At 37.5% G+C, this 20,589-nt stretch overlaps 1 protein-coding gene across 1 annotated transcript; it reads right to left on the bottom strand.

Moving 5' to 3' along the window:
* Nucleotides 1-712: 712 nt before the first annotated feature.
* snx2 (sorting nexin 2) lies at nt 713-16,895 on the bottom strand. Its single transcript, XM_082188894.1, has 15 exons — nt 16,692-16,895; nt 15,663-15,777; nt 14,391-14,533; nt 13,656-13,725; nt 12,274-12,317; nt 12,017-12,158; nt 11,861-11,939; nt 10,433-10,508; nt 8,933-9,046; nt 7,188-7,281; nt 5,764-5,969; nt 5,440-5,583; nt 2,474-2,554; nt 2,315-2,386; nt 713-1,287 (listed from the first exon to the last, which is right to left on the bottom strand). Exons 1-15 carry the CDS (start codon nt 16,797-16,799, stop codon nt 1,237-1,239), a joined length of 1,539 nt encoding a protein of 512 aa, XP_082045020.1. The 5' UTR covers nt 16,800-16,895; the 3' UTR covers nt 713-1,236.
* Nucleotides 16,896-20,589: the final 3,694 nt, after the last annotated feature.

Here is a 20,589-nt window from a genome sequence, read left to right as displayed (position 1 = left end):
AGAAAACATCTGAATCGTGGGATATAAACTCACAATTGCGAGAAAACATCTGAATCGTGGGATATAAACTCACAATTGCGAGAAAACATCTGAATCGTGGGATATAAACTCACAATTGCGAGAAAACGCCTGAATCGTGGGAAATAAACTCACAATTGTGAGAAAACATCTGAATCGTGGGATATAAACTCACAATTGTGAGAAAACGTCTGAATCGTGGGATATAAACTCACAATTGCGAGAAAACATCTGAATCGTGGGATATAAACTCACAATTGCGAGAAAACATCTGAATCGTGGGATATAAACTCACAATTGCGAGAAAACGCCTGAATCGTGGGAAATAAACTCACAATTGCGAGAAAACATCTGAATCGTGGGATATAAACTCACAATTGCGAGAAAACATCTGAATCGTGGGATATAAACTCACAATTGCGAGAAAACGCCTGAATCGTGGATATAAACTCAAAATTGTGAGAAAACATCTGAATCGTGGGATATAAACTCACAATTGTGAGAAAACACCTGAATGTAGTAAACTTGCAATAGTGAGAAAAAAAATGAAAATTGTGAAATATAAAGTTGAATTTTGAGATAAAAATTCCCAATTGCCTTGTTTATTTTTTGTTCCGTGAAAGAAACAAGCTTTCATATACAAAATACATTTTAGAGCAGAACTAGAAAAACGAATATTCACTAAAGCCAAAAACATGATACAGAGTCATTCCTTTATTAAGGTTCAGATATTGATGCACAGGAATGTAGAGTAAAAAATACTTGTGATTAAAAAATCTGTTACAATGAATCAACTGAAACGTTCCAAAATTTCAGGCTACAAAGCAAAATAAAAAAATATACATATGTATATAGTGGACGCGAGCAGCAGAGTCCAGAGCGCACGAGCCGCCGAAAGCCTCAGCCATTATTATTGATACTCTTAAATACTGATCAAGAGAATAATGCTTCATTCTGTACATGCGAGACGACGGAGAACAGAGGACAGAAGGCCTTCCCCTGCCGGATCATTGCCTAATGCCACGTTCATCCGAACCTCGGGATCATCTGAGTGAAGAACGACAGCGGTGATCTTTACACACCAAACAAAGGATGAAGAGATTGAGATGCTTTTTATTATTGTAGTGCTTTTCATTAGAGTTGAATTAAGTCTGAGCAGCTTTTCTTGCAGGATCATTACTGGAGAATAAAGAAGATGATGAGCCGAGAGTCGTCCGCTTACGCGATCGCCTTGGCTTCAGGTAAGAACGCCTCCCAATACTTTATTAGCTGAAAGACAGAGACAAGAGAAACAACACATGAACTTTTCCATGGCATCTGATCAGGAGAACACGGCTCTTGACTCTGATTGGTTGACCATTAACCCCTAATGATGCGTTTAGGTCACTTTAACCCGGAGAGGATTTACTTACACCGAAAATCCTACAAAAACCTTTCAGGAGTTCCATCATGGGAATATTTTCAGGGTATAGCTTTAATTAATTAACTATCTTCAAATAAGAAGAGCGTGTGGGCGGAGTCTCTCTGCAAGCGCACTGCACTCGCAACCAAATCATTGAAAAATCAGCCAATCAGAAGAGCGTGTGGGTGGAGTCTCTCTGCAAGCGCACTGCACTCACAACCAAATCATTGAAAAATCAGCCAATCAGAAGAGCGAGTGGGCGGAGTCTCTCTCCAAGCGCACTGCACTCGCAACCAAATCATTGAAAAATCAGCCAATCAGAAGAGCGTGTGGGCGGAGTCTCTCTCCAAGCGCACTGCACTCACAACCAAATCATTCAAAAATCAGCCAATCAGAAGAGCATGTGGGCGGAGTATCTCTGCAAGCGCACTGCACTCGCAACCAAATCAATCAAAAATCAGCCAATCAGAAGAGGCTATAAAGGTCACGCAAAATGATCTTCAAACTCGCATTAGATTTAACATTAAATAAAGCACATAATCAGTAGCTTATATTATCATTGTCACACTTTGTATGTTGTTGTTTCAGCCATGGCATCACAGAAATACAACCGTTTCTAAATCGAATCGTCGCGCATCACCGCCGCGGCTAGTTAAGACAAAAACTCTGATTAACATGGAAAAGACGCCGCAGCGTCGCGTCTGATCAGGACAGTGTAAGAATGCAGTTAATGTTGTTTCATTGGACTAACACTCACTGCCTTTGCTCATTCAGTCAACTAGCACAGGTTTTGCTAATGAAAGAGAATGAGCTGATAAAAGACTGAATCCAGTGTTTGGTGATAGAGAGATTTATGAGCAGTATTTCAGCACAGCTCGAGGGATGAACACACACCTGCTGTTGTGTGTGAACTAGTGACTCCAGGTATTTAACGATGACGACTTTGAAATCCTTCACTCGGTCTTTCTGTGAGGAGAAAAAGACACTCGTCAGAGACACACACGTTTGGCTTTAACAACGAGAGCAAACACACACACTGACAGCTGAACTCACCTCGAATCTTCCAACCTCTCGCCGGATGATTTTAGAGATCTGCTCAAAATCTCTTTCACCCTGCTGCACTTTACCTTCCCACTACACACACACACACACACACACACACACACGAGACATGCTTTAGGAATAAGAGCTGGAGAACGGTCCGTCTCAAGCAGAATAAACAAAGTCACGTCAGGTCAGAAGATCTAGTGAGTGCATGATTATCATTTATGGGATGCGAGTGATGATCTATAATGAATCCTGCATTAACAACTACAGATAAACAACACAGGACATCAGCCAATGCACATTAAACACACAACTCAGCTGTTAAAGTGAGAGATGGAGTGTGTCTGTAAGCATGTCGTGAACGTCTGATGAATCCATAATTAGGCTTTGATCTGCATAATGCAAATATAAGTGTCGTGAAGAGTGTAAGAGAGCAGGCGTGATGATGAAGACAGCAAATAAAAGCAAAGCCACAGTCCTACCTCCTCGATCTCCTTCGTGGGGCGTGACGGGGGAAATGCAGAAATTAAAGAGGCTGAAAATGTTTCATGCTTAAAAGAATCAATAACTGTCATGAACTCTTGCAGCTGTCGTGGTTTGAGGAAACAGTCGAGATATGAATGAACCGAAGGGAAATAAACATGCGGGATAGTTCCCATCATCCCCGGCGCTGCTCACAAACTCAAGCTGTGTCCCAAATATATAGCAATAATAGGTGCAATAATAGAATTTTGATGTTTTTTTAATTTTTTATAACAGTATTATTTAGATATTTTATGTGCAATAATATTTGACTAGTTGTGTCCTAATTAATGACTAATTATTGCACTGTTTTAGTCTATTCTAGTGTTTTTTATTGCTATTATGCTATTTATTGATGAAGCTGCTTAGACGTACACCCTAGTTTCTAATGTTTTTATTGATAAATGTTTTTATCTTGTGTTTTGATCGGGATCTTATTACTTAGTTTCGTTCCTTCATGTAAAAATGTGTATGGAATGACAATAAAAGACCTCTGAACCCTTGAAATGACGCTTGACGCTCTATGTAGGACCAGCTAGTGTGTGAGGGGTTAAACGGTTATCTTGTCGTCCATTATTTAATAACCACTTTGGCTGCGTAATTAAAGCTGCAACATTCCAGACTTCTTTTCTTGTAAATTACATGCATCATACTCTGAACTCTTTCTTGCTGGAATATTCAACACAATATTTGCACTATTTATTCTACAAAATGTCCGAAATATCAATTCAAAAACCTAAACCGAAAATGCCCCTTTTTCAACTTATTTTTAAAATAGTTTTTTTTTTACTTTTAAATTAATTTCATGAATTTTAAATCCCCCAGTAGTCAATAATATTATCCTTTAAAACTCATCTTTGATCACCAAAACGACATGTAAAAAAAAATCTTAAAATATCTTGAATGTAACTCGACACCCTTGCCTCATTAGTATACGCGGTTCTATGAATATGCAAATGAGCAATACAATTTATTGATTTATCATTAAAAATGGTGTCTAATAAAATGAAAACTATAAAAAATTATTCAAAAATCTATTTATCAAATTTACAACAAAATATTCGTATTTGTCAGATAAGGTGCAGTACAACAGACTTCGTAAGTACTATACTTTGTAAATTAAGACTGAAAAAATAATTTGGTTGAATGATATTACCTTAATTATAATAATGTATTATTATTGTTGTTATTACTACTTTGAGAGGAACACTGTAATAAACAACAGTAAAATATTTCTGTCACAATTTCTTCAAGTTAAAGGGACATTGTGTAGGAATTTCTCCCATCTAGTGGTGAAATTGTATTTTGCATTCAAACGAATAATGCTCTCCAGCGCCTCACTTTTTCAAATGCGCGTTGCATCTACGGTAGCCGTTATGTACCTAAAAGCTATGACAGGATGTCTTATAATAGCACTTCGAGTTTTTCTTCGGGTGAACATGTTTGTTATTTAAAACAAACTGAAACTTGAAACAACGAAAAAAAGAATGTTACAGTATGAACTACTGACTGTCAAAAACATTAACTATGGTAATTAGTAGTAATGCCTTCTTTACTCGTTATATTTTTTGAAGTATGTGCATTGTTAGATATCATCATCATCAGAGCCTTCTCTAACGTTACTTTACTCAATAGCTGCTATTCATCAAAGAGCCTGTTTAACTTTTAACTATAAATGTTCGACTGTCTATATAATAAAGTACACAACCAAGCAATGAAAAAAAAGCTTGTAATTAAGGCCGTAACATTGACTTACCTGTCGAGAAGAAAGCAGGAAACTTCAGGGTCTCTTTTGAAAGCTTTCTCCTGCATTAGCTATCCTGACAGTAACCCTTGTTTTTGTAATCTCCGGTCACGTTTCCTTTTACGATCTATTTTGGACTTTTTCGACGACGAGGACTCCTTATCCTGTGACTCATATGTATGTATGAATGAACGGTGTATAAATAACCGTGCAGTGCAGCCTTTTAAACTTGCCGGTGCAGTGACAAGCGCCTCTCACTGCTCTGCTCCTCCGCTTCTGCTGGCTTCAGTCACGTGACGCTGGCTCTGAACGAAACGCGTTGTGGAAACGCGTTGGCCTAGTACTTTTTGTCCCTCTCTGCTATTATAGTTTTTCAAGATGGCGGAACTACATGGAAGCCTCCGTGGACCTACCCGTCCCATGTATATAAAGATAATAAATTCTTCGTTTACGAGGATTAGTCTGAACATTGGCATAGGTATTTGTACACCATTGAGGGCATATTTATGAATAAAAATATAGATTTTAGATAATAAAATACCTAAAAAGCTACACATTGTCCCTTTAAGCCCAACTTTTATTTTGGCAGGCTTTTTGCTGATAGTTTTCTGAACTTTTATTTTGGTTTTTGTGCATAAATAAAAATGCCAGTGCATAAGTGTGTGAACTGGGACGAATAATATCAGTGTCATATTTCTGTTTGTACCTCCTTGATCTCGTCTTTGGCCTGCTGGAGTTTGTCGGGTTTGTTGGCGTACTGTAGTTTGGCTTCGGCTTCTCTCTTCCGCTGAAGCATCATCTCCGCCTCCTGCCATTTGCCCCATGTTTTCATTCGCTGGTCGAACACGCCCTGCAGACACATGACACGTCACATGACCAGCCGTGAGACAAACCAGACGCCAAACAAAGTCAAATCAAGTCCTTCAAGCACCTCGTCCAAACCCTGAATGAGTGATTTTACATCTGTATGTCTCTATATGATGCAAGAAGTAGTTTAATAAGTGAAATAACTCTTTGTCTCTACGCTCACCTTGACGGCGGTGATGAGCCGCACGTAATCTCCCAGCAGCTCGGAGAACATGAAGAAGTCGTTGCAGGCCTGATCCTGGTGCAGCGTGTCGATCTTCTCCTCCACCTCGGCCAGCTGAGACAGCGCTCGTGACAGAGCCGTGTGATCCTCAGAGTTTCCCAGCATCGCCGAGCTCTTCGCGAACGACACCGTGTTCACCGACAGCTCTGCGGACCAACATCACAATATATACATCATCGGCCTTTAGAGGACTCAGGGGCTCGACTGTGGAGTTCGTGGCCTCTGGATATCAAACGTATTTCTAATATCATTAGGATATGAAGTAAAGATCATGTTCCATGAAGATATTTTGTAAATTTCCTACCGTAAATATATAAAACATGTATTTGTGTGAGTGAATGCTGCACAATCGCCAACATAAATGAACAACTTTATAGGAGATTTTCTCAATGTTTCGCCCATGTGACTGGTTTGGTGGTCCAGGGTCACACATGACTGGTTTTAGTGTGAATGTTAAAAGTTGGTTATTAGAGATAGGTTGTTTTAGCATTAGTGTATCGTGTGGATGTTTAATTGTGATTGTGAAATTTGTAAATGTGAAAACGTATCGTAGCTTATTGTATGTATAACAGTATGTGACGCCAGAGTAACCGGTCAGTGTGAGAGAAGTTTGAGCTTTACATCAAGGACCGCAATGGAAATAAGTTAAACTTGATCGCGTTATCCTTGACAAACGAGTGTATTTCACTACTTTCTTTCTCTAATAGATCAAATCAAGCGTATAAACTACTGATCTAACGTCTGGGATAATTATGATTATTAATGTGTGTCTTCTGCTCACCAAAGCTGCGTTTATCTGATCAAAAATACTGTAAAAACAGTGAAATATTATTATAATGTGAATCATCTGTTTTCTATGTGAATATATAGTAAAGTGTAATTTATTCCTGTGATCAAAGATGAATTTTCAGCATCATTACTCCAGTCTTCAGTGTCACATGATCCTTCAGGAATCAACACGCATTCTAAATGTCATAATCATTTGTTAACAAACAATTATTCATTACTTCAATGAGCTCATTGTTCCTGCATTTAATTATTACATTGTTTAAATTAATACATTTTTAGCTAACTGTGATTTGTATATGTACATTTCTGAAATGCATAACTTCCTCTGATATCAGATCACTGTAAACTGAAATGTGGACTCTTGTATTTCCTGTAAAGCTGATTTGAAATGATGTGTATTGTGAAAAGCGCTGTACAAATAAACATGAATTGAATTGAAATCATTCTACTATGATGATTTGAAGCTAAAGAAACATTTCTCTTTCACAAACAAGTTTCCCGAGCTCCTGGCTGTGTGTAGGATCATTACTATCCCTGATAAAGCAGTGTTTCTGCTGTTCTCATGAGGCTCTCACCCTTCCGGTGACACACCAGTGACTCCACACTCGCGTGAAGCTTTCTGAGCTGGACGTCCAGATTCTCGAACTGCTGCTGTTTCTCCTCAAACCACTGCGTCCACAAACACACACACACACACAAACACAGGAACGCTTGACGAGAACTCATCACAGTACGAGCCTTTAACATCCACCCCATCCTGACGCTGTACACACCCCGTTTACACTGGCAAAAAACAACATTTCAACATATTTCGTTTCTATTATGTTACTGTACTCATTTTTCTCTTCTCACTATAGTACTTTACTGTAAGATGTATTATTTATTTAAATCAAATTTATATACATTTTAATTTAATTTTAATAAATATTCTTATTTGATGACAAAATCACAAAAAAAAAATTTTTTTTTTTTTTTAGTCCTATTTATTTATTTTAATTAATTAATTAATATTATTTTTTTTATACTTTTTTTTATTTGATTACAATGTATTTAATTCAAATGTACTGCATGTTATTTTATTTGAATACGCTTTCTTATTAGACTACAATTTATTTATTTAAATTAAATTTATATTAATTTTATTTTAATAGATTTTCTTATTTGATTACAATTTTATTTAAATCAAATTTTTATTATTTTATCTATTTTATTTATTTGAATTCAATTCGATTCACATTTATTTGTAAAGCGCTTTTCACAATACACATCGAATTCAATTTATTTCTTCATATATTTATTTAAATCAAATGTATGTTATTTTATTTTAATACATTTTCTTGTTTATTTTAATCCTATTTATTTATTACTTTAAATCAAATTTATATTATTTATTTATTTTATTTTTATTTAACTACAACTTATTTATTTAAATCAAATTTATATTATTTTATTTTAAAACATTTTCTTATTTGATCACAATTTATTTATTTATTCAAAACTAATTTATATTATTTTATGTTAATGCATTTTCTTATTTATCTGAATCCAATTTATTTATGCATATATTTTACATAAGGCAAGGCAAGTTTATTTATATAGCACATTTCATACACAATGGCAATTCAAAGTGCTTTACATAGAAGAAATTAAAATAATTAAAAGAAATAAGAATAATTAAAACAGTTTAGAAAAATAAAATAAAATACAGTACTTTTAAAAATAAAAGAGAACGTTATTATAGATCTTTCCTTCAAAGGATTCCCATAAATCTTTCAACCTTCTTTTAACCTTCAATCTTCTTACGACTTCCATCTATCAACTTTCCTTTAACTTTCTTTTCTCCCTCATTTACTCACACGTTCTTTTCACTTTCTTTAGCACTGCGTTCACATTCTTTCTCAGACGAAAACTTTAATATCGTCATTTAAATACTGTTCTACTTTCAAACCCAAATTCATTTAATATAAAACAAGTTTATATTAAATGTATTTTAATAAATGTTCTTATTTATTTGATTCCAGTGAATTATTGTAGTTTATTTTTGCAGTTTTCCTGTAAACTATAAGCTGTATTTATGAGTAGCAATATTCAATTTGAAATGCAATATGTAAAATGGCAATGCATTTCTGTATTTAACTCTACATTTGCAACACTGTAAACATTACACAGTGCAGTCAGTGTATAAAGAGCACAGACACGTCACATGACCTCTCTCTCTCTCTCACACACACACACACACACACACACACACACACGTCTCAAGCCAGAGAGCAGCTCATTAATTCGTCTCATTATTCAAGTCCAGAAATCAGACTCTTACCGCATCCGATTCATTCATCTTGATTGTCATTTTGTTGACAGCGTCGGCCGCCTTGTTTACCATCCTCAATATTCCGGCGCCGCTCAGCGCCTGTGTGCTAACCGCTCGCGGCAGCTGCAGAACATGACAAATAAGGGCAAACAAACCGGTTAACAGATCCGATCCCACGGGAAGCGTTTCCCAGCGCACCGGGATTTTCTCCAGTCCTATACATTTCAATGCTGGTCCAATTTAATACGTTTCACCCTGGAAAACTCTCAGAGGGCCGCGCGCAAAAATAGCTTTCAATCGCGCTTTACGAGTCTTCCATTATACACACACTTCTCTGTGTACCAGAGTAAAGAGTGTAAGCTACACACACATTAATCCTGCACACCGCGCGAGTCACACACACATTTCTCTGAGATCCACCTTCATACATTCAGGGTTATGAGTAATCAGCTCTTAGTATTAATTAATAACAGCCACGCCTCTAAATATGGTAATTCGTGGAAATGCTGAAATTTCAAAAGCAGATTTATTTTTATTAATTTAACTTACTTATTTTAGTTCAACATTATGAATCAACAATATTTTTATATTTATTTATTAATCATTTGACATACCTTTAACAATCAGATTTATTTTTATTTATTTATTTATTTTTATTAATTGTTATGATTTTTTATTTAAATATATTGTAACATTTATTTATTTTATTAATACATTTATTACTTAATCAATTCTTTGAAACACTTTTCCAAAGCAGATTTTTATTTTATTTTATTTAGTTCAATATTACTAATTAAACATATTTTGTTAAAATAGTTTTTTATATGTATTTATTATTCTTTTAAATACCTTTCCAAAGCAGATCTATTTATTTAGATTAAATTAATACATTTATTTTAGTTAATTAACAATATTATAAATTAAAAATATTTTGAAAAAAAAATGTTTTGAACAAATATTTATTTTATTTTTTATTAATTATTATAAATACCTTTGAATTTTTTTTTTTACTTATTTCAATAAATGATTCTTTCTAAAAATATATTATAATATTTATCTTATTAATAAATTAATACTTATGTTAATAATCATTTTTCAGAGCAGATTTATTTCGATTACTTTTTATTCATTTTGTATTTATTTTAATGAGTTATTATTAATTACAAATATTCTATTCAAATATGTATGTATTCATTATTTGAAATACCTTTATTTATTTTATTTAATGTTTTGTGTGTATAGGGACAGATATAATAAACAACACTGGTCCATTACAGTAACAACAGCAAACCAAAGCAGATGTCATTATTTAATTCATTTTAATTAGTTCTTCTCTACAAACTCAAACGAAATACTGCGTGTCAAAATATTTTTGTGATTTTAAAAACTCAATATTTTTCTAGTATTTATGGTTATTTCATCCACAGCACCGACGACTGACTCGGCTGTACGAGGCTCTATATGTTTATAGATGTACACTTTTTAGCAGTTTTTGTGTTTGGTCAGTACCTCTGAACTCTCCAGGAACTGCAGGACGTCTGGGTCTTTGAGCAGCACCGGGTGTTTGACGGTCCTCATCAGATACCTGCACACACACACACGTCCATCAGCACCAGTTCTTTCACACACACACCGCTGACCTTCACGTCAGTCGACGGCCTGATAAAAAGGCCATAGAAATGTCAGCGCTTCACTGAACTGTAATTTCTATTCGATTCATCAGTTTGTGCAAAACCAGCAGCGCATCGCCGAGAAGCTGACAGCAGCAAACCTCCCGAGCTCAAGCGTAATTATTTATCTAATACTTCTTGCTCAACCTTTTAGCCACAAAACACCGAACACGAGTGATCTTTCAAATACAGGAAAAACAGTGAGAACGAGACGCAGAGATTCACTGCGAAACCCCACGCCTTACAATCAGACGATTAATGAAGACTGAACATGTGACCTCTGAACATGTGACCTATGTGACCTCTGAACATGTGACCTATGTGACCTCTGAACATGTGACCTCTGAACATGTGACCTCTGAACATGTGACCTCTGAACATGTGACCTCTGAACATGTGACCTCTGAACATGTGACCTCTGACTTACTCTAACATTTAACCAACTATTATTCATTAAAAACATCATCACACTATTTATTTTAGTTTATTATTATTCATTAAAAATATGTAATTAAAAGATTAAAATATTTATTTATTAATTCTTAACAAAAAGTATTACATATTGAACTTATTTAATTTTAATTCATTCATATTAATATTTTTTATTATTATTATTATTAATAAAATATTTTTATATTTATGTATTAATTCATTAATTATTAATTATTTTATTAGTAGTAATAATAATTTACTTGGTTTAAGTTAGTTACATTTTGTAAATAATAATTATTAAAAAAAATTATAAATAATTATAGAAATATGTATTTATTAATTATTTGAAATACCTCACTAAAGCAGATTTATTTTTAATTCTAATTGATTTTTAAATTCATAATAAATGTTCATATATATTTATAATAATTTGTAAATGTATAATATTTATAATATTTTATAATATTAATTTATATACATTAAATACATTTCATTTTTACTTTTATAACATATTTCAATATACATTCATAAAAAAATAATTTATAATATTTCTTTGATACACCTTTCCAAAGTGGATTTAATATAATTAATTTTAATACATTTAAATTTCTTTTAAAATGTATCTATTTTAATTATTTTATTTTATTAATTATTATTCATTAAAAAAATATAAATATATTTATTTTAAGATTTATGTATTACATTTTTTAAATACCCTTCTATTGCAGATTTATTTGTATTCATTTTTCAATATTATTTTTTAATGTATCTCATTCATTAAAATATTCTTCTCAAATGTTGATTTGAATGTTTATGTATTAATTCTTAGAAATACCTTTCCAATGCAGATCTTCTTTTCTCTACGAACTCTGCCGATGACGTGTCCTCTTTTCCCACTTTGACCTTCGTCATCCCTGAAACACACACACACACGGATGTGAACATCACGACACTTCTGTGCTCATCGGTGAACGCCACGTGCAAAACTTACCCACAATGCTCTTCTCTGGAGCAGGAGGCACGATGTAGCCGATGTGCATGTACTTGGAGGCTAATTTACTGTGCAAACCCAGAAAATCACTGAAGCGCCTCTTGACGGACACCTGGTCTCTGCTGAATATAGACAGACTGGTCTACACACACACACACACACACACACACACACACACACACACACACACACACACACGATTCAGAGTCACCGCAGATCCAGATCATCTCAGATGAGAATCCAGAGGTCTTGCTCACCTTCGTCGACACTTTATACACCATGTACGCGTTCATGCCGTCACCTGGAAAACAAACATATACACACAGTCAAACACACATTTATTCAGACATCTTCAACATTTCTCACATTATCAGTTTATTCACTATAGTTTAGAAAATGGTAATAAAATATGAGCAGAACTCAGTTGATATTTGACTGGTTTTGTCCGTCCTTCTGTTAGACTGTCTCACACATGAATTATGTTGAATATCTGTCAGCTGTTAAATTTAACTACACAATTAGATAATACCAGTTTAGCTCAACCAATGACCAAGCAATGCTTCATTCTGTTCAGTCTGTGTGTAAAAAGAGCATTAGCAATTAAAGACAAAACATGATCAGCTCAAAGTGTGGATAATGTCACTGGTAGTCTCTGTATGAAGAATATTTGGGTGTAATATGTCACAGTTTACTTTATTCTGCTCTCCTCACTTACATAGATGAACTATAGTGTCCTGATCACACTAGTGAAACAATATCACAAATGGTGTCTGAATAGTGTTTGGTTTGACTGTACATATGCACACACTCTAAAAAATCTTGGTTTAGAGGATTTAAGTTAATCTGTAAACATTAATTAATGTATGAATAAAAAAAAAGCGAGTACTATAGTAAAAATGAATCCACCCATTATGCTGGGTAAATGACCCCAACATGTGTTCTGCCCTATAGACCTCATGCGCCAGAGAAACGAGGGCGCCGCCATCTTTAGAATATTGTCTTTGAACTTCTGTGTTTGCGGTCGCTCTGTATATCTCTATGGCGCTGCTGTCCAGGAGTAATTAGCTTTTGAAGTGGATTTACTTAATGTAAAGTTAATGAAAGTTATCATGAGGACTGCAATGTTTAAAGCAGATGTCTTAACAAATGTCAGTCGACCGGGAAGATTTTAAAACGAGCCGTTCATTCATAAATACGTAAGATCGCTGTGAAAATACAGACCGGAAGTCAAAAGACAACGAGCGCAGCGCTGAGAAGGGGCGGGGCTACATAAGGGGCGGAGCTACATAGGGGGCAGGGCCACATACGGGGCGGGGCTACATAAGGGGCAGGGCTACATAAGGGGCGGAGCTACATAGGGGGCAGGGCCACATACGGGGCGGGGCTACATAAGGGGCAGGGCTACATAAGGGGCGGGGCTACATAAGGGGCAGGGCTACATAAGCTCTATACTGGGCTGTCTTTAACTCAGTGTATTTTTATTTGCAAATTTGTGCCGTTAGATTGAATATAAACATGTTTAACGCTTCAGTGTTTCTAAATGAAGACTGTAGTTTTACATTCATGAGTTTGCTTTATTTCCCAGGTGTCTTGATCTTACAGCGAACGCTTTTGCCCAAACATCATGAAAACTCCTTACCAACTTTCTCCGGGTCCGACACCGAGATCTGGACGTCAAACGCGTCCCTGTTCTCCTCTTCATCTTCATCCTGGAGAACACAAGAGGTCGTGTGAGACAGTGGTGAGACCAGATCAGCTCATGGGGGTCATGGCGAGCTCATGCGGGGTCATGCGGGGTCATGGCGAGCTCATGCGGGGTCACGGCGGGGTCATGCAGGGTCATAACAAGCTCATGCGGGGTCACGGCAGGGTCATAACAAGCTCATGCGGGGTCACGGCAGGGTCATAACAAGCTCATGCGGGGTCACGGCGGGGACATAACAAGCTCATGCAGGGTCACGGCGGGGTCATAACAAGCTCATGCGGGGTCACGGCGGGGTCATAACAAGCTCATGCGGGGTCACGGCAGGGTCATAACAAGCTCATGCGGGGTCACGGCAGGGTCATAACAAGCTCATGCGGGGTCACGGCGGGGACATAACAAGCTCATGCAGGGTCACGGCGGGGTCATAACAAGCTCATGCAGGGTCACGGCGGGGTCATAACAAGCTCATGCGGGGTCACGGCGGGGTCATAACAAGCTCATGCGGGGTCACGGCGGGGTCATAACAAGCTCATGCGGGGTCACGGCGGGGTCATAACAAGCTCATGCGGGGTCACGGCGGGGTCATAACAAGCTCATGCAGGGTCACGGCGGGGTCATAACAAGCTCATGCGGGGTCACGTGGGGTCATGCGGGCTCACTGAGCGTCACCTGGTCCGGCGAGCGGGCGAACGCCTCGGACACCCGCGGGTCCAGTGTAACGGTGGGCGTCACCGGAGTGATGGCGGGAGACGGGCCGTCGGACAGGATTGGCTGACGCTCGGGACTGTCCAGAGAAACCTCCTCCGTCGCCTCTGAGGAGAAGAAGAACACCAACGGCACGCCAGAGTTATGATCAAACGCTCTTACAGGAACATTATCATTATTAAAGTTATCTGATCTTTAATAATGTTCTCAAAACGTTAGAACAAAAACATTATTTATACATCAGTCATGGAGAACGTTCACATGTTTGAAGAATCGGAAAAGTTCAGTTCAAACGTTGGAGTTCTGTAAGATATTATTAATGTGTCTGAAAGAGTCTCTTCTGCTCACCAAAGCTGCGTTTATATGATCAGAATACAGTAAAAACAGTGAAATATTATTATAATGTAAATCATCTGTTTTCTATGTGAATATATAGTAAAGTGTAATTTATTCCTGTGATCAAAGCTGAATTTTCAGCATCATTACTCCAGTCTTCAGTGTCACATGATCCTTCACAAATCACTCTAATATGATGATTTGATGCTCAAGAAACATTTATGATTATTATCAGTGTTCATATTTTTGTGGAAACCGTGATACATTTAATTTTTTCAGGATTCTTTGATGAATAGAAAGTTCAAAAGAACAGCGTTTATTTGAAATAGAATCTTTTGTAACATTATAAATGTCTTTACTGTCACTTTTGATCAATTTAATGCGTCTTTGCTGAATAAAAGTATTTTTTTTAAACTACTGACCACAAACTTTTAGAGTAAAATCCAGATTTTCAACATTCTGCATATGTAAATGAGAGTCGCTGTAACTGTCAGTGTCACATCAACAAACACCGAGTGTTATGATCAAACATAGAGTTGGAATGTCGGAATGTCACTCTCTCACACACACACACACACACACACACACACACACACACACACACACACTCACTCTCACACTCACACACTCACTCTCTCTCTCTCTCTCTCTCTCTCTCTCTCTCTCTCTCTCTCTCTCTCTCTCTCTCTCTCTCTCTCTCTCTCTCTCTCTCACACACTCACTCTCTCTCTCTCTCTCTCTCTCTCTCTCACACACTCACTCTCTCTCTCTCACACTCGCTCTCTATCTCACAAACACTCAAACTCACACTCACTCACACACTCTCTCTCTCTCTCTCTCTCTCTCTCTCTCACACACACACACACACACACACACTCACTCACTCACTCACTCACACACCAGCGAAGAGGTCGTCGGGATCCTCATCCAGGAAGATCTCCTCTGGTTCTGGTTCTGGTTCTGGCCCGTTGGAGCTGCTGATGATGATGGGTTCTGCTGGAGATGTTGGACTGGCCTTCGAGAGAAACAAACCTGATCAAAACCTGAACCTGATGACAGTAATAATCTCACGAGAGTCTCTCTCTGGAGGAACGACACTGAGATATTAATGAGAAGTTCCTCTAGACACACACAGACATGAACACACACACATAAACGAATCAGTGTGACACTGTTTCTCTCCAGCTCATTAAAGTTAATGTTCACACACTCCTGTTGTAAACGTGTTGGGCTCACAGGATAAACTTGTGACCGGATCCACAGGAAGTGGAAGGAAAGGTCTTCCTGTCATTCAGAATCTGCTGACCAGGTGTAAATCAGCTCATCATCACATGACACTCACAGTACTAATATGATATTTCCATAAGCATGAGATGGCGGACAGAAAACAGGTTTTGAATGCTAAATATTATTATGGTGTAATTCTTTAAAGCGAAACACTATATGCAAACCATCATGTTTTCATGCACTTACTTTCATAACATCTATCAGACCAGTGGAAACTTAGAAAACATCCAAAACACACTTTTAAGTGTTTATTTCATTGCACTTTTAATGTGTCTGTAGATTTAAATCTTTAAATGCAGAGAGTTCGAGTCAGAAATCACTTCAGCAGCTTTACACACACCAAATTCATATCTATATTCTGAAGGTTTGTTCATATATCATTCGCCTGATCATATCTAGTCTCTGCGTTCATGTGACGCAGTGTTGATGTGCCGATGTAGCCCCTGTTGCGCATGCGCGCTCAGCATCTCTACTCGCTCATGAAATTCAATGAAATCTGTCAGAATCGGAAGAAAATACTCCAATGATGTTTCGCTGATTATGAACATTGATTATTGATTACAGGCTGTGACAGCAGGGCGTGTCGATGCGCGTCGGCAGCGCGTCGGCAGCGCGTCGCGAGCGGCTTTAATCGCATCTCACCTCCATCTTGCTCACGGCGCTGACGAATAGATCCTCTCCGTCCTCCGGATCCGTCGAGCCCGCGTGCGACGCGTCGAGGAGCGCTGGAGGTTCCCTGTCCTCCGCCATCTTCAACAATAACAGCAGAATAAAGTCTCTGAGTGATAGAAGGAGTGTGTGCTGAGTTAGTCATGTGACCGAGTCTCATGACAGAAGCGCTTCGTGCGGCTCATGCTCCGCCCTCACTGCGCAGGACGGGCGGGTCTCCACTCTCCAAGCACTGCGCGCGACACTGGCGCGAACTAAAAAAAATGACAACAAAAAATTTAAAAACGAAATTATGAATATTATGTCATTATATGGACTCTTTGTAGAATTACTAAGAATATAACTTATAATCTATAATTATAACTTTTTAGTCACAATTTCGATTCAATTATGACAAAAAGTTGAAATTATGACTTTTTTTTCATTATATATCGATTCTTTGTCATCATAATTATTACCTTTTAGTCAATATTTCTACTTTTTAAGTCCGAATTTCGAATTTGTCATAATTTGACAGAAATTCTGACAGTCTAAATTGTGACTAAAATAGTTATAATTATGACAGAGTAAATATTATGACATAAAAAGCCAAATTATGAGATGAAGTGTCATAATTCTGAAATAAAGTGTCAAAATTTACTTAATAGTCATAATTCTCACATAAGATTTGAATTTGACTTTTTAAATCATAATTTTGACTTTTTCTGTCATAATTTTGACTTTATTTCAGAATTACTTTTTATGTCATAATTATAACTATAAGTCAGACTTTGGACTTTCTGTCATAATTTCTCCTTTTTTATGTGAAAATTGTGACATAGGCCTATGTAACTATGACATACTACGTCGAAATTCTGACTAAAAGGTTATAATTATGTCAGAAATATGAATATGTCATAATTCTGAAAAAGTCCAAATTTAAAAAAAAAAGTTGAAATTATGACAGTCATGATATAGAAATTCATAACTGTAACTTTTTATTAATTAATTAATTAATTACTTAAGATTTTCCAAAGTATTTTTTTCTTAAGTGGTGGAAATGGGCTTCCAAATCAAGCTTTTAGAAATATTATACAGTTCTTCACATGCTTTATTCCTGCCCTGAACTGACAATCTGTATCATTTATTAATAAACATGTTCTTATAGTCAAAAGCTCAACAACTGAAATCAAAATGTAATGTAATTTAACCCTGTAATGATTAACATGAAATAATGTGTTTTATGTGTAATTATTTTATTGTATCATATTTGATCCATCAGGCTTTTATGGCTCATATAGTCTGATATAGTGAGAATATGGATCTGATACAGCTCAGCTTTATTCAGATTAACAAGTTTTTACAATAAAAAAGTCTAATCTATCAATCAGATGACAGAAGGCATAGATTTATCACGTTTTGATCACGTTGATAGTTTTTTATTGGTTATGTGAACATTAGAGAAAACATAACAGAGAAATAAATGTTTTCTCTCTGTTCTTATTCTTCTAACATTATGGGAACGTCACTTTTGAATGTTCTGAACGTTCTGAAACAAGCAGTAACATTTAAAAAACGTCAGAGTAAAACATTTCAGAAAAACGTTCCATGAATGATGTATAATGTTTTTGTTCTAACGTTTGAGAACATTATTGAAGACCAGATATCTGAAAAAATGTTCTATTAATGTTCCTGGAAGAACGTTTGATCATAACTTTGACGCAATGTTCTAAATCATGGGATCATGACAACATGTTTATAATGAAGCTTTAAGCAGAATGGAAGAGGAAGAGGAGGAAGATGAGGGAAGAGGAGGGAGGAGGTGGAGGAAGAAGAGGAGGAGGAGGAAGAGGAGGGAAGAAGAGGGAGGAGGTGGAGGAAGAGGAGGAAGAGGAGGAAGAGGGAAGAGGAGGAGGAGGAAGATGAGGGAAGAGGAGGGAGGAGGTGGAGGAAGAAGAGGAGGAGGAGGAGGAAGAGGAGGGAAGAAGAGGGAGGAGGTGGAGGAAGAGGAGGAAGAGGGAAGAGAAGGAGGAGGGGAGGAGGAGGAAGAGGAGAAGGAAGAGGAAGTAGAGGAGGAGGAAGAGGAGGAGGAGGAGGAAGTAGAGGAGGAGGAAGAGGGAGGAAGTAGAGGAGGAAGAAGAGGAGGAGGAGGAGGAAGTAGAGGAGGAGGAAGAGGGAGGAAGTAGAGGAGGAGGAAGAGGGAAGAAGAAGAGGAGGAGGAGGAAGTAGAGGAGGAGGAAGAGGGAGGAAGTAGAGGAGGTAGAGGAGGAAGAAGAGGAGGAGGAGGAGGAAGTAGAGGAGGAGGAAGAGGGAGGAAGTAGAGGAGGAGGAAGAGGGAAGAAGAGGAGGAAGAGGAAGTAGAGGAGGAGGAAGAGGGAAGAGGAGGAAGTAGAGGAGGAGGAGGAGGAAGTAGAGGAGGAAGAAGAGGGAAGAGGTAGAGGAAGAGGTAGAGGAAGAGGAGGAGGAACAGGGAGGAAGTAGAGGAGGAGGAAGAGGGAAGAAGAAGAGGAGGAGGAAGAGGAGGAGGAGGTAGAGGAGGAAGAAGAGGAAAAGGAGGTGTTCGGGAGCCGCGATTGATCTCTGATAAATATGAAGCGGTGGACCTCTGATCTCTGACACACGGCTCATTTACTCTAGTCTGGCTTCATTCTCTCAGGCTTTTACACGTGTGTGATAAACATGATTGTTTCCTCATTAACATGTCGTTATATTCGACCGTCTGCTGCTGTTCGCTCATTACTGGAGGGAAATGTTGCGCTTTAATTCATCGGAATGGTTCGAAACTTGATGGATTTTTGTGTGATGGAAACTTGCTATTCGAGCTAAAAAAACATGATGCACACGATGATGAAACACGTCAAGAATGTCCTGCTAACGTTCCCAAAAGTTGAAAACGTTACAAATGTGTTTTTTTCTTGGTTATGTGAACGTTAAGGGAACATTCCATTGTATCATTCTTCAAACATTATGGGAACGTTACTTATGAATGTTCTCTGAAAGTTCTGAAACAAGTAGCAACATTTAAAACTAAACTAAACTAAATTACTAAAACATTTCAAATAAAAACGCTCCATGTTTCGAGAACATTGAAGGAACGTTGTATTAACGTCACTGGAAGAACGTCTGTGTTCATGAGTTTCCCAGTGATTCCCGTCAGCAACTTCTCCCTGAAAACTCTGGGAGGCAAAAATGACATTCCTCAGATTTGAGTTCAGCATGTAAATATTTGCTCTGGAGGAAGAGTGGCGTTTCCAGCGCGAGTGTGTGTTGTGTCATCAAACACACTCCATGTGGAGAACATTTCTCTCGCGTTTAGGGGGAATGTGTCGGCAGATTAAATGATGCATTAATGATGTTGAATTCAATCAGAATGATGTAGTTTGATCAAATAAAGAGGAAAGTCAAATAAAAATCTGAGTATTCTCAGGTCAGAGGTCACAGGTCAGAGGTCACAGGCAGGAGCATCTCTGAAATCTGTTGATTGTTGTCTTGGCCGGTTCTGTGGATGTTTTCAGTTGTCGACTCAGAGTTTTCTCCACAGATTCATATCAGTAATTTAGAAACGGGATGTTGATCGTGCCAGTCACACACACACACACACACAACACACAACACAACACACACACACACACACACACACACACACACACAACACAACACACACACACACAACACAGATTCTGAAATGCAATTAGATGTGGAAGGATTTGACAGAAATCAAAGTGATGACGGTGTTTTCTGTCCAGCTCTGCTTCGCTCTTCATCATCATCATCATTAACTCATGGGAACGCATGTTTAATGGCGGTGTGTGAGTGTGTGAGTGTGTGGGATTGTTGGGATCTGACGGAGCGCCGGCACAATTAAAGGTCGATTACATTATTATCCTCGTCT

This window comes from Leuciscus leuciscus (assembly GCF_965113295.1).
Source record: "Leuciscus leuciscus genome assembly, chromosome: 13".
Lineage (NCBI taxonomy): Eukaryota > Metazoa > Chordata > Actinopteri > Cypriniformes > Leuciscidae > Leuciscus > Leuciscus leuciscus.
The sequence above is the reverse complement of the archived record's forward strand: the minus strand, read 5'-3'. Positions and strand labels throughout refer to the sequence as shown.